This window comes from Manis javanica, chromosome 11, assembly GCF_040802235.1.
Source record: "Manis javanica isolate MJ-LG chromosome 11, MJ_LKY, whole genome shotgun sequence".
NCBI lineage: Eukaryota > Metazoa > Chordata > Mammalia > Pholidota > Manidae > Manis > Manis javanica.
The window spans coordinates 4,231,055-4,245,299 of NC_133166.1; the positions used below are offsets into that span (position 1 = coordinate 4,231,055).

Below are 14,245 nucleotides of genomic sequence, written 5' to 3' on the forward strand. Positions count from 1 at the left end.
TCTGCCATTGAAATGGGATGAAGACCAAATAAATATATATTTCTTACTGTAAAATCATAATATCATAGTTTTGATCTTGAGGAAGAATATAGGGCAGACTAAACTTAATGTTTCTAACCAAGTTTATAAAGGTAAAAAAGTAAGGATTCAAGGGAAAGTTTTATGTAATAAAACATACACTGTTTTCTAGACTTCCACTCTGGACTGTTTCTCAGGTACTGAACATGGCTAACAAAGTAGAGGAGAATCAGGTCTTACTGGAACCATGGGCCTCAGGGAAGGGTATTGCCAACTATGAGAAGTCAGTCAGAGGGTTACCTTTAGTGTATTTGGAGTTTAACCATTTAGGTGATCCAATTTTGTTCTTCAGGTGTTTTTCTATGCAATATTTTTAGTAGAGGAGCATTTATGAACACAGCTTATACATGAATAAGCCAGGAAGTCATATGAGACTGGCAGCTAGCATTGATTTATTTGAACATATAATTCCATCTCCCTTCGTATTTCATAAAATATAGATGATTTCAAAATTAGTCATTGTGGATTTTTGCAGATAGAGCATAGAAAATCTTAAACTAAAGAAATATGCAAACGTTTTTAAGTTATTTTAAGAATAAAGTAATGGATATTCCATCTGTTCTCATTTTAGCCTTTAAATCTGCAAGACAGCAGCCCTCCCAAAATGTTGCTACCAAGAATTATTCAGAGGTAAGATAAAAAGTTTCACAGTTGTGTTGTAATAAATTGTTTCCTGCATTATGAATTGTTAATTCCTTGATCTACAAAGTAAATAAAAGAAGAAAAAGTATAGAACATTAAATCTGGAGAGAAATTTATTGATTATCTAGACTGAGAGCTCCAAGGATTTTTTTTGTGTGTGTGTCTTCCTTCTTTTAAAATAATAGATCATGTGATTAGAAATCCATAAATGTTATGTATCCAGTAATTCTTTGAAGGTTAACAGTGTTGATCCAAAAGGGTTGATGCATAAAATACTAATATTGAAGATGGGAGTTCAGTGTATGTAGAGGTCTTATTTATACCAGACTTCCTTTTGTCATTTATACTCTCATAATATTCTGGCTTGTGCCTTAATGGCTGAAGCTAGACTCAAGACAAACTAAAAGGTTGGAGTCTAAGGACCTAAGTGGTCGGCTCTAGAGTTATATAGGCCTTCTGCTCTTCTTTTGGGCTCCAGAAAGAGTCCAGTATGGGCTTGACTGTCCTATTAACCTCACTTTCTAATCCCCCGTGTCTTAAATCTTCCCTGTACATCAGGGTTTCTCCGTAGCAGCACTGCTGACATTTTGGACCAGCTGAGTCTTTGTTGTGAGGGTCTGCCGTGTGCCTGTAAGGTGTCAGCAACATCTTGGCCTCACCCTTGAGACGCCAGGACTACCCCCTAATTATAACAATCAAAAATGTCTCTAGACATTCCACGTATCCCTGGGATGGGAGTGAGAGTTAAAAACCACCCCCAGATAAGAATCATTATCATACTGCCCCAGTAGCATTTTCTCAAATTTGGTTCTTCCTGATCTCTTAAACATGTGACCCAACTGACCACCCTCTTTCCCAAAAAAACTTCTATGTCCTGATTCTAATCTTGTTCTTTTATCTCTCTCAACTACATCTTTCTCTTTTTCCCTTCCACCTCATTGCCCACTTACATGTACACCAGCGCTAGCTTTTATCCTGAGCTCTGTTTTTGTTTAACTGTTGCATGTTACCACTTCAGGGTCATCATGTGTGAAAACAAAAGTATTGTCATGTTTTCAAGGTAGCTTCCCTTCTAGATTTTTCTGTTATAAGGCAGGAACATGAATGGGAAAAGAACAAGTTGTGCCACACTAACTTTTTTTTTCCATTTTTTTATCATGGTTACACAGTGGTAGATTAAACAATGTTGAATGCATTTGACTCCTTCAAGCACATAAGATAATCCCCTGATAGTTGTGTGGACAAAATGCAGAAAATTGGATTCATAGCTTCTTAGACAACTGCATTTAGTGGTTTTTGATTAATAGTCAATGCCAGCCTTGGAGGGGGAGGTCTCAGGTGCTGCCTTTTTCATGGTGTTGCCCCTTGGCTTCATCAGTTAGCTGAAGGCGTAGCAAATTGTGTATTAAGTGTCAAGATAACAACAAATGTAGAGGAATAGGAGGTATTTTGGATGATAGAATCAAGAATCACAAATACCTTTACTGGGGCTTAAAACCAACAAATGGTATTTAACACAGGTAAATGTAACAGAAACATAGATACCCAGAATTTCAAAGATAGTCTTACATATACCTCATTTAAAATTGGAAATGTAACACTAGTGGTCTAACACCTCATTAGAATTCAAGAAATCAGAAGGCACTGTCTGCACTTGACACTGTGAGCCATTTGCCATCTAACTACCTGTTCCGTGCGGTCCCCAGGCTGCCGTGCTGTCAGGAGAGACGTGAGCGCAGACATGTTGTACAGGGTACCATTTGTGATTGAAGGGTGATACTGGAGGGGGGGGGCCAAGCTAAGCTGTAGCTTTAATGGTTGCTCCTTAATGTGGTTTCTGTCTCCTTTTTTTGCGACTTTCTTTGAAACTCTGTGGTTCAATAATTCATTTTTACTCAAATGTTCTGTTCCCACAAGAGCTGTTTGCTGTTTTATTTTCCCCCCTTAGGTGATTGAGGTGGATGAGTCAGATGTGGAAGAAGACATTTTTCCTACCACTTCAAAAACAGATCAAAAGTAGGTGCCGTGACTTCTTGCAAAAAGAAACATCTGAAAAATTAAAAATTATTACAAGCATTTTCATCAAAAATGTAACCTGTAATTTGATTCCTTTTGCCTTTATTACCCATTGATTTTCTTGATGGAGGACTATATTCTCTCCATTAACAGAAAATAGTTTTGTAATTTTGTTAATAGTTGGGATTTCAGCTTCTCTTCATTACCATATTTTCATATCCTAAGTTACACATGCTGCTGTGCTAAATACCAAGAAGATCACGTTGACTTTCTCTGCCTTCAGAGGATTTACATGCTTTCCCTGTCCTTTTGGCTTTTGCCTGTTACTCTAAAGCTTAACTTGACTTACTATCCCCAGGGTTTCTTCTATGTGATAATATTTTGGGTAAACACTGTGTAACTGAAGCTCAGTTAATGAAAATTTCTATATAAGAAAATAACAGGTTTTTTTAGTACTTAAATTCTGTGTGAGCAGTATGTTAGGTCTGATGAGGGACATAGTAAATGTCTTAATGTGGTTACTGCCTCCAGGAACACAGAGATGAACACATTTCAATCCATTAAAGGATGATTAAGTCATTACATAATTATGTGTGGAATTTTACGATACAGACTCGGTATGATGCTTATAAGCCCCCAGAAAAAGGAGCAAGCAGTGTGGGCTCTCCATAGAAGAAACAGCTTTATGGACAGAGTGAAATATTTACCTGAGATTTTAAAGATAGGAGTTATTTGGATCAAGGGGATAGAAAAAATGATAGCTGAGAGTAGTAACGTGAGCCGGAATTATAGAAGTAAGAGGGAGATAGGGGAGATAGGGAGAAACTACCTCACTGTTTCTCACACTTCTCATGATCTCAACCCTTTTTCCATTACCTAAGGATAAAAAATATATTAATTATATTAACTAAAATAAATTAAATTTCTTCCTAACAAGAGAAGTTAAATACTAAGGAGTGAAATTTTGTTGGGCGGGATTGAGCTTGGGAGGGCCCAAAGCCACTGTAAATCTTGATTTCTCACCCACCCCATCTCCTAGAACCAATTTTCGTTCCTTAGGTATATTGACCCCATTCAAAATATATGCTTTTGTAAATTAGGGATCCATGTTGCAAAACACTTACTTATTCAGTTAAACATTATGCTAGAAGCTGGGAATAGAAACAGGAAAGAAATGTCTCCTTCCAGGATTTACACTTCAGTGCTATGCTAGTAACAGGGTACTAATAATCCACCAAGACAAATGTTTTATTCAAGTGTAACGAAACCTCAGGGATGTGCCAGTGTCTTCCTAGGCTGGGTCACTAAAGGTTTTACAGAGATGGCAGATAACACTGGAGCTGATGGTCCACAACACATCATGTGTGAGAACGTCTAAGGGTGCTCGCGGGAAATCCTGGCGCGGCAGTACAGAGCAGTGTCACAGCTCCCCCCCCTCCACCCCCACCCCCGGGAGAGTGGTCAGGGAAGGCCTTTGAGCAGGTTACATGCACTCTGAAACTTTCCAAGAGAGGCTCTTGGCCTCGTGGAAAGCAGAGGGAAATGAACATGCAAAGTCTCTTGAAGAAGAAAGAAGCTTAATGTAATTTTGGAGCCAGTGACTAGTGCATGGGGGAAAGGAAGTGGTCTGAGAGGAGCACAAAAAGGAGAGGCAGGAGTACGTCTGAGGCGGAACAGGTGAGCAGGGCAGGGGGCTTGGGCTTTATTACCGACGCTGGGGGACTTCAGGGGAGGATCCTGAGAGAGTAGTGGCACCATCTGATTTACATTTCTGAAGGGTCTGTGTGGTGCTGGCGGACAGCACAGGCGCTGTAGGTAGTCCAGGTAAAAAAGGAGACGGAGGCCTGCACCAGACAAATAAACAATGGGGCCCAGATATCTATGCCAGACAGTGGCTTAAGATGCACTGTGAGGATCATGGTTGATTTCTAGTCCATCAAAGGAAGAGAATCCCTTTCTAAGTCCGTGTTTGGCTGTTCTTGTCTTTGTCAGTCACACCACACACAAACTGGTCTAGCTTTGTGGTGTCTTTTTTTCTTTTTCTTCAGTAGTAAATCAGTAGTTGAGAGGAATATGGAAGTTTAGCTTGCATGGAGTCCTTATCTTTCATTTTAGGAACTAATGAAAATACTATTTTGGTATGTTGGGCATATGTTTAGGGGTCTGAGAAGAATCTTTTTGTTATTATTTTGGGGGCTTGTCTGCTTTTCAGTAGAGAAAGTGTCTGAAAACTTATTTACCCACAAGATAATAATAATCATCATAACTGAATTGTTTATCAGTTCCTGTGGGTCAGGCACTGTTTCCCAAGCTTTATAGAATAACTCTCTCTTTGGTGCTCATAACCACCCCAGGACGTAAATATAGTTATAACTATATTGTGCTCATTTTATTTTTGAAGAAAGGGAGGCACCACAGGTGAGGGACCTACCTAAGGCCTCCCAGCTAGTCACATAGCCAGGCAATCTGCTCCAGAATTTGTCTCTGCTGCTGCTTCCTAATGTAATAGGTTAACCTCAATACCATTGTGCAAGCAATAAGAATCATTTAAGTGATGAGAGGCAATTTAGAAATTAACATTTTGGCACAAAACCTGAAATCAGCCTTGGCAGATGGTGGTTCTGGTGACAGCAACTGAATGGCACGATTGAGGCAGTTTTCGAATAATTAACCTAGTAATGGCACGGTTTTTATGATTATTTCAGTTACAATTTAAACTATTTAAACTCAGTCACTTACTAGTAGAGTTTGTAAAAGTTTTCTTTTTATTCTCTGTGCCTCTATCCTTATTTATAAATGAATATAACAATATTTACCTCATAGGGTTGATATGAAGCTTAAGTAAGTTGATATTTGTAAAGTGCTAAGTAAAGTTCCTGGCATATAGTAACAGCGCTGTGTTTCTTAAATAAATTAAATAATGGGCTAGGGAATAGAACAAGAGTGATAGGAAGAATGGAAGGCAATAAAAGCACTAATATTCCTGGAAGTTAATTTATAGAGGGAAGTAACTTCCAGTTGGTAAAACACTCTTCTGCCAGATGGGCAATGGAAAGCCTGCTTTTCCCTGGAAAAGTTGTTCCAAGCTCTATCCTTGTTGTATTGGGAAGAAGAGGAACCTTCCAGATTTGTTAGAACTGGCAGATAATAAATACCCTCAACTTAGAGCAGCAAGAGAAGACCCAGCTCTGTCAGGCCAGGGAGAAGGAGAGAGAGAGAGGATTCATTAAACCTTGCAGTGGTGGGGACTAACATTTTGGGGGGTACCTGTTATCCATCACAGGTGAGATTTGTAGGCTTGCAGGATCCTCTGATGCAGAATTAAAGCTCTTGATATGTTCAGACAAGCCACTGCCTGGCATAGATATCTGGGCCCTATTGTTTATTTGTCTGGGAAGGCATCGAAAGCAGAGTCAGGTCTCAGTGGGTGTTGCCTCCCATAAACAGCCCCTTTTCCTAGCCCCCCAGCAGCACATTAACCTAACTTTGCCACCTCAGTGCTGTGGCTGTGTGCTCTCACAGATGGAAACCAGTCAGCAACTGACCAGTCCCTGCCTAGGTCAAGTGCAGAGAGAGGGTGTCTCCCCAGATGGATGGGTTGATAAATCTCCTTGGTCCTTTACCTCTAAAGCTGTGTTGCTCTTTAAGTTTGCTTGACAGATCCTATCTTTTTGTGCCTAAGAACCTGCAGATTTTTGTTTCCTTCTGACATAAGACCTGATTCTCAACCTAGTTGTTTAGACAAGACCTTCAGACATCTTTCTTTTGCTATAATAACATCGCAAAGGAGGATAAAAAATTGTTGGCTTAAGAGTTCATTGACACTGTTTTCATTTAAGATAGCGAACTTTTTCTTAGATGGTCAGATAGTAAGTATTTTAGGCTTTGCAAACCAAGAGGCAAAGTCAGGGATATTATGTAGGTACTTACATAACCTTTTAAATGTACTCATTTCAAAATGTGAAAACCATTCTTAGCTCAGGCCATAGAAAGCAGGCAGGCTGGGCATGGCCCTCTGGCCATAATTAGCTGGCCCTGATCTAAGATGACTTAAAATCCTTAGTAAGAAGACAGAGGAATATGAGTTTCATTACAACAAGTGAAGTTTCATAAGGATGGGGTCATGATTTTCTTATTCAGTGGTGTTGCCCAGGGCCTTCATGGTCCCTGGCAGAGAATAAGACTCAGCAAATATTTACTATTTGATTTGGATCAAACACGAATAATACAGATAATGAGGCAGCCCTAGAAAGTCATGAGCCTTTCCTAAGGTCCCTTTTTCTTGTTACAGAAACATAACTGAGGTTTGAATTTAAAAAGTCAGTGTTGCCACACTTTTCAGAAATGGGCAGTAGTAGTCAGTACATACTCATATGTGAAGAACTATAATATTAAGTAAGCATTGGTGTAGTGCTTAATATGTGTCAGGCACTGATCTAAGTGTTTAAGTACATGAACACAATAAGTCTTGAAGTAACTATTATCATCCTCATTGTTACAGATGAGGAAGTTGAGGCACAGAGGAACAGAGGAGCTAAGTAACTTGTATAAAGCCAGATGGCAAAACTGAAATTCAGACCCTCAAGAGCCCTTTTCCTCATCATTAAATTTTGACTTCCTCTAATACAGATTGAAGGGAATTTATTAGTTTTTATTCATGGCTGCTAACTCAAATGAAAAACTTAGCTAAAAAAGAACTTTGGATGAATTATCTGGTTCATTTTCTGTTTTTCTCCGTGTTTTTTGCCTCAGGTGGTCAAGCCCATCATCCTCATTGAGCAAACCCGTGTCCCGGGGCCAAAGAACCAAGGGGGTGGATTTTGAATCAGATGAGGTAAGAAAGTATAATGTTCAATCTTAGTTTTTAGCTGTTGATAAAATTTAAGCTAGTTGCTGGAAATTATTTTTTTAAATAGTTTCATTGATAACCTTCCATTGAACTATAATTAATGTTAGGCACCAGTAAGTAGCATCTGCTGAGTGTCTTATCAATGCAAAAACTTCAGATACGAAAGGCCTGCAGATTTTTAAAGTGTGACATTCTCTCTGCTGTTACTCAATTTGTTCCATTAACAGTGGGATCTAGATAGTTTTCTTAGCCTATTATTTAAATTTGGAGAAATCCTGATGATCATAAAAGCCTTTAACGTTACTTTAATAGAACATTTGTTAAGTACCTCTAGATGCACCACACATTACACATAGGATGGTACATGGTGGTGATATTCATGCCACAGAGGTGTTCAGATATTGACTGAAATGCCACAGGGCAGGATATGAAAGAAACTCCAATTCAAGACTGTTATCTAGACCAGAAAACAATGAAATCTCTTCTAACTTGAATGAGAAGGTATAGAAAAATGTAAATCAGTATTTGCCTCTTGCCTTTATTAATTTGTTACTTCAGCTAAGTTGAATTAAAGCCAAGCCTTCCTTTTCCTCAGTAACTGCCATTTGAGTGACCATTCCTAGGTTTGTTGGACTGCTTTAGTGTGTTTCTCTAAACCTCAGCCCTTTCATTTATCTACCTTTATTTAAACAAATTTTTAATTGTGGTGAAAATATCTAAAAGTTACCATTTTTAAGTGTGCAGTTCACTAGTGTTAGGTACACCCACACTGTTGTGCAACAGACCTCTGGAACCGTTTCAGCTTCCATAGCTGAAATTCTACACCCATTGGTCGGCTCCTCCTTGGTACCTGGTAACCACCGATTATGCTTTCTTCCTGTTTCTTTGAGTTTGGCTACTTCAGATACTTTCTGTCAGTGAAATCATACAGCATTTGTCCATCTGTGATGGGTGTAGTTCACTTAGCCCAATGTCCTCAATGTTCATGCCTTTGTGGCAGGTGACTCATTCCTTCCATTTGGAGCATCCGCTGCTGCTCTCACGTTCCCAGCTGTGATTTTGAAACAGCTTGAGCAGAGGACTCACCAGAATTCAGGCTGCAGGGAAATTGGCAGCATGAGCACAATCTGCCTATTAAATACTAATGTCTTATCTCTGGGAGGCTAGCAAGCAGTTGTTGACTCTTTCCAAAGCATCTAAATATGCATGTGGTTATGTTTTATTACAGTTAAACACTTATGTAGTTCCTGTTAACTACAGAGAAGAACCAGTAGCAAATTATTATCCTTCAATTTGGATTTATCTCTGATTTATTAACAAGTTCTGCCTTTGGTAGTAGCAGACAATGAATCAATAAATGAAAATGAATTTGTATTTCTCCAGGCATCCATTTCTCACCAGAGATGGCTTATGCAGCTAACATTGGAATGTGTTAATACCACCAACAAAGCCTAACACCAAATAATTATCCCTTTTTATTAATGTCTTAAAAGCGTAAATAACAAATTTACAAGCAGTTGTCTTCTGAATATTTAGTTGTAGAATACATAAGAATCAATTTTGTGTTACCTTCATCAAATTATGTAACTTGGGCTTATCTGAGTTTCGCTAGTTTTCATTTTCTTTAAATTCTTAGTTAATATCTCATGCTTACTCTGCATATAATCTAGAGCCCAGCAGAGGGGAACTCTTTGAAACTGAAATACCCCATCTACTTCTTTTCCAAAAAAATATTTGAAAGATTGCTTTGCTAGGTGGTTTCTTGCATCAGTCTGAGAGTAACTGTCTGTTTCTAGCATTGAATGGGTAACAGGAAATAAAAATTATAGCTATTTCTGAGGTAGGGCATTAGGCTTCATTATTTTCTGGGGCGAGTTTCCAGAACATTGGATATACCAGAAATAAAATATAAATGAAAAACTATTCAAAAACCAAATAGAAATGACAGGAAAAGTATTAATTTTTCTGACTTACCCATACCTTATTTGCTTTTATTAAGTTAATAATTGAGATAAATACAGTACATATTATAGATATATAATCATACAGATATATATCAGGATAAATTCTTTTAATGTTTGCTAAGAATTTAATTGGACTTAACTTATTTCAGCAGTGAAATAGCTGCTGAGGAAGGAAGAAAAAAGATAAATTGAGAGACTTCATATTTATAAAGGAAATAGGGAAATGAAAGCCTGCCTCATGTGAATGGCAACAATGGCTCTTACTGGTGTTGTTTTGCCTATAAGAACTTCTGTCTTGTCCCAGTGATGCATGGAACAATCAATAACATAACATTTGTATGTCATTTCAGGACGATGATGATGATGATCCTTTCATGAACATTAGTTCTTTAAGAAGAAACAGAAGATAATATCTCTCATGGCACTAGAGTTTTTGAGATTCCGAAAAAATCAAAACATCGCAGGTTAAGAGTTTACGGTTGAAGACTTTTTGAGTATTGCTGTCAGCTGAAGAATTTGAAAGAGACTTACTTAACAGAGAAACTAATGGATAAGCATTTATATTTTTGAGTATCATTTCCTGAACATGACTCCTTTACTTGAGAAACTTCCCGGTTCAAGGACGTGCAGAATAGCATTGGCTCTCGTTATTCTCTAAATTTGGTGGTTAACATTACCTGGGAATGCTTTGTAAAGTTTGGAATGTTATTTTCCTGATATATATTAGCATATGTCTTAGTGAGGGCTTTGCTTAAATATCATTCTTGAGTAAGGATTAAAAGAAATTTATTGTATGTTTCTGCTTCACAAAGACTCCCAGTATTTTAATGTGGTTACATTCAGCCACAGGTGAAGAAGAAAACTTCTAAAATGTAATCTCTTCATAATTTAGTAATTGCTACAGATTATGCATTTCCTGAAGGTAAAACAATCTATGTGAAACTGTGCCTAAATTTGCTGTTTGTTAGTAAGCATGCATTTTTTTCTGATGTTTGTAATAGTATCACACACTGAGACAGAATGATTACATGTACCTTATACTTTTAATAGTTAGATGTAAGTTTGTTTTTAAAAAAATAGAACATTGTGTCAGAATTACTGCATTTTTTATTCCAGTTGTAGCAGACTTTAAAAGATGATCTTGGATTAAGTGGTAGTACTTTTTCTTCATTATTCTCCAATTTTCATGGTTGTTTCTCTCTTTCTCTGTCTCTCTCATCTATGTCTATTAGGAAAAAGGTTAAACAGATTTTTTAACTATATATTTAAAAATATTGAAGAATTTTTTTTTTAATATAGAGTGGTTAAACCTTATGGTTCTGTTAGATTAAAATACCGAAATAGAACATCTGTAGCATATCGATGCCAAGATTTCTCCTTAATAATATTTTATCTTAATATTAGGCATGGGCAGTTCCAGAAATCTTAGTCAAGGAGCTTGTGTTAAGTTTATATTTTCTTTCTTGTGCTAAAGGGGACATAGAATTTGACCTCTTCATGTTTAAGTTCAGTAGTCCCATTCTCTGTTTAAGAGTCTGTTAGAAGACCTCTAGAATATTCTTTCCTTTATTCTCTGAAGTAGCTATATTTAAAGACTCCTTAAGAAAGCTTTAGATCTCAGTGGTACAACAGCCTGATATTTCTTCAGACATAGAAACAAACACTTGATAGAATGATATTTATGATTATCGGCACAGTCCTACCTAGCATATGTCAAGTTATAAAAGACCATTTGCATAGTGGCTACCTCTGTATTATAGCCCTTTGTCATGACCTGAGTCAAAATTGCAATGTAACATTCTAATGAGTTCCTTTAAAAATATTGTCTCTACCTAACTTGTGCAGCAGAATTGTTTCAGCAGGTAGCATCAACTCTGCAGAAGGCATGGTCCTGTGAAGTACTCTTGGGCCCATGTGCCCACATATTTCATAATCACAGTATTTGACTGAGGCTGAGAGGAAATCAGGGGTGCAAGTCACTTTCCATGATGGAACAGGAGCTAGTTTGGGTGGCTGTCTGGGCCAGGCAGTGGTATCCTGCACAGGGCAGCATCAGCTGCTGGCTCTTTGCACCCACACTGAGATGTGCTTGGGTGAGGGACCTAAAGCATCCTGACAAGGTCCAGAGAAAAAGGAATAAGGCTTTCTCCCTTTCTAAAAATGGGAGGCATTCCATAGGATGAAAGGGGTACTAAATGTGATGCAGTTAGTGCCTAAGTGTTTCCACGGAGTTCCTAGGAAAAGTGATTCCACAGCAGATGGAGAAGTGAAATTCTCTTCAACTAATGCTAGTCATTTTGTAAATGGTGTGTGTCACTTCTTGGAAATATGGTAAAGAAAACATGAAAGAAAAATATTTCTGTTTGTTGTTGCACAGTTAAGTATGCCATATAGCCTTGATATTCTGTGTTGATACAGTAAGATCTATGGTTTTTTGGACAGTTTTCTGTTAGTACAGGTGCGTAGAGGTGATTCCAGATAATCACAGAACACCTACAGTTGCTCTTAGAGGGTGAGAGAGAGCGATGGACACATTCTGAGGGAAAAAAAATCTTCCCATCATTTGCCAAAGAATATATCTCTTTCTGGTGTTTTGTTTCCTATCATAAAAACACAGTATGCATTACAAGGTCAAAAATGCATTGTAGTTCTAAGAAAGTTGAGGAAATATAATGGTGCTCAGAAAATTCAAGCATTTAGGTACATGACTTACAATTCAGGTACATGTAAAACCCTTTTTTAACCTAGACTTTTAAAATTGTGAAATACAGTAACAGAAAAGTCATGTGGTTTAACAAATAACTATAAATCAGGGCATCTCTGTGCAGGTCAGGAAATAGAATATCACTAGGCCCTGGAAGCCACTAAGTGTTCTATCCTCTCTGGGTAACCAGTCTTGACTTCTGTTATTTAGTCACTTTTGCTGCAAGGTGGTGGGTGTTTCCACCAATTGACATATAGGATGGTGTAACTGCAAATCTAAAATTAAGAAGTTAGTGTAGCTTTGCAATAACTTTGGAACCTATGCAACAATACTAAACCTATGCAGTAAGACTAAAATTAGCCTTCTAGTTGTGTATGTAGATTGCTTTACATATTTCACCTGGCTTAGCCTGTTACTAAGGAAATTGCCAGTTTGATAAATTTTACATAAAAGGTTCAAGAAGAAAATGTTGTTTTAATAAACAAAGAGAAAAACCCTTTATCAGAAAAATTGAATTAAAAACTCTCCCATCATAAAACTTCTCTGTTGAAATTTACTAAATGTACTATATTTAAAAATAACTTTCCCCCACTGTAATCTGATACCTTTTTTGTATCATACATTTAATTCATTTTGTGGTGCTTTAAAGCTAACTACCCTTAAGATTTTTATAAAAGTCCCATAGAATAAAGATGTGGTTTTTTAGTCCAAAGAGCTTCCATATTCTTGAATGAAAAACATCCACATTTTTTACCACTTAACTCATTTCCTTGTAATATTTTTGAATTTAACGTTTATTAGGTAGGTCTGAAAATACTACAATTTTAGTTTGATCTCTGCAAAGCCAGTTGACAAAGCTTGCTATTGCCACGCACATTTACCATGACTGATCTGATTTTTAGCTGTTTTTAAATTGTAAAGGAAGTGCCCATTTATTCTTGAAAATTGAAACATTGAACCATGTATCAAAATAATCCTCTCCCCAGACATAACCTAGCAACAATTAGGTATGTTTTATCAATTATGTTTGGCATTACCACCAACAAAAATTGTTGAATTAGAACCCCACGTTGTATAGTCATGTATTTTAGTCCCCATATCAAAGTCTATGTTCACCTTGGTACTTAGTTGACATCCTGCTTTTTCCACAACTGTTTTGTCATCCTCTTTTCATTAAGCCTTCATTGTCTGTTTTGAGGGATAACTGCACTGCTTTCCAATGTGTAATTTAAATGTTATCACTCAATTTGGGTCAAATAAAAAAATATTTAATCTTTTGCCTTGACATCCAAAGTAGTAAACTGATTTTCAAAGGGCGCATGGCCAGTGACTGCACGTAACAGTTGGTAAGCTGAAAGAAGCACAATGGATATTAGGCTGGTCGGCCCAGGCCACACTCTCTTCTGCCTCAGAGCCACTATTCAGTCTTGATCCATAAGCAGATACCCACCCTAGTGTGTTAAGTATCCTTGATCACACTGCCTGTTTAGTTTCAAGGTGTTTTCATGTTTGTTATACTTAAAAGTCAGTGGTCTCCACTGTAAGCTTACAAATGTAGCTCCAGTCCACCTATTAGTGCATTTGAACTAATTGCAGAGTTTATCTGGACTTTGCACAAATTTCTAGAGGAAAAAGCCATTGCTTAATAGAATGAGGGATGCAACTGCATTTCTGTTGGTCCCTTAATAGTCTGAAAATAGGACTCCTGAAATAAAGGCATCCATTTTACAGTCATTAAAGTGTCTTACTATAAAAGCTGAAATCAGTCAATTTATCCATCCATTACAGACATACCGGAAAGCCCCCAGTGGTTTATCATACCCAACTTGATTTCTGTGTTTTTAGTAGAGCTTTAAAACCACATAATATTATTTAAACTTTGATTTTGAAATAATATTGTTAATGGAAAATTTTCAAAGATAATTGAATTTTTTACCTTTTACTCAGATACAGTAATTTTTTACATTTTGTCCTTTAAAAAATTATTCTCTA

The 14,245-nt window shown here is 37.3% G+C and overlaps 1 protein-coding gene across 6 annotated transcripts in view; it reads left to right on the plus strand.

Annotated features, from left to right (window-relative positions):
* Nucleotides 1-13,538, plus strand: part of MRE11 (MRE11 homolog, double strand break repair nuclease) — a 61,397-nt gene extending 47,859 nt beyond the window's left edge. For all 6 annotated transcript variants that reach the window (XM_017654645.3, XM_073215839.1, XM_073215837.1 and 3 more), the window contains 4 exons: nt 650-708; nt 2,669-2,736; nt 7,489-7,570; nt 9,900-13,538. In XM_017654645.3, coding sequence (XP_017510134.1) covers nt 650-708; nt 2,669-2,736; nt 7,489-7,570; nt 9,900-9,959 — 269 coding nt within the window. In that variant the 3' untranslated portion in view covers nt 9,960-13,538. The remainder of the gene's footprint in view (nt 1-649; nt 709-2,668; nt 2,737-7,488; nt 7,571-9,899) is intronic.
* The last annotated feature ends 707 nt before the right edge of the window (nt 13,539-14,245 follow it).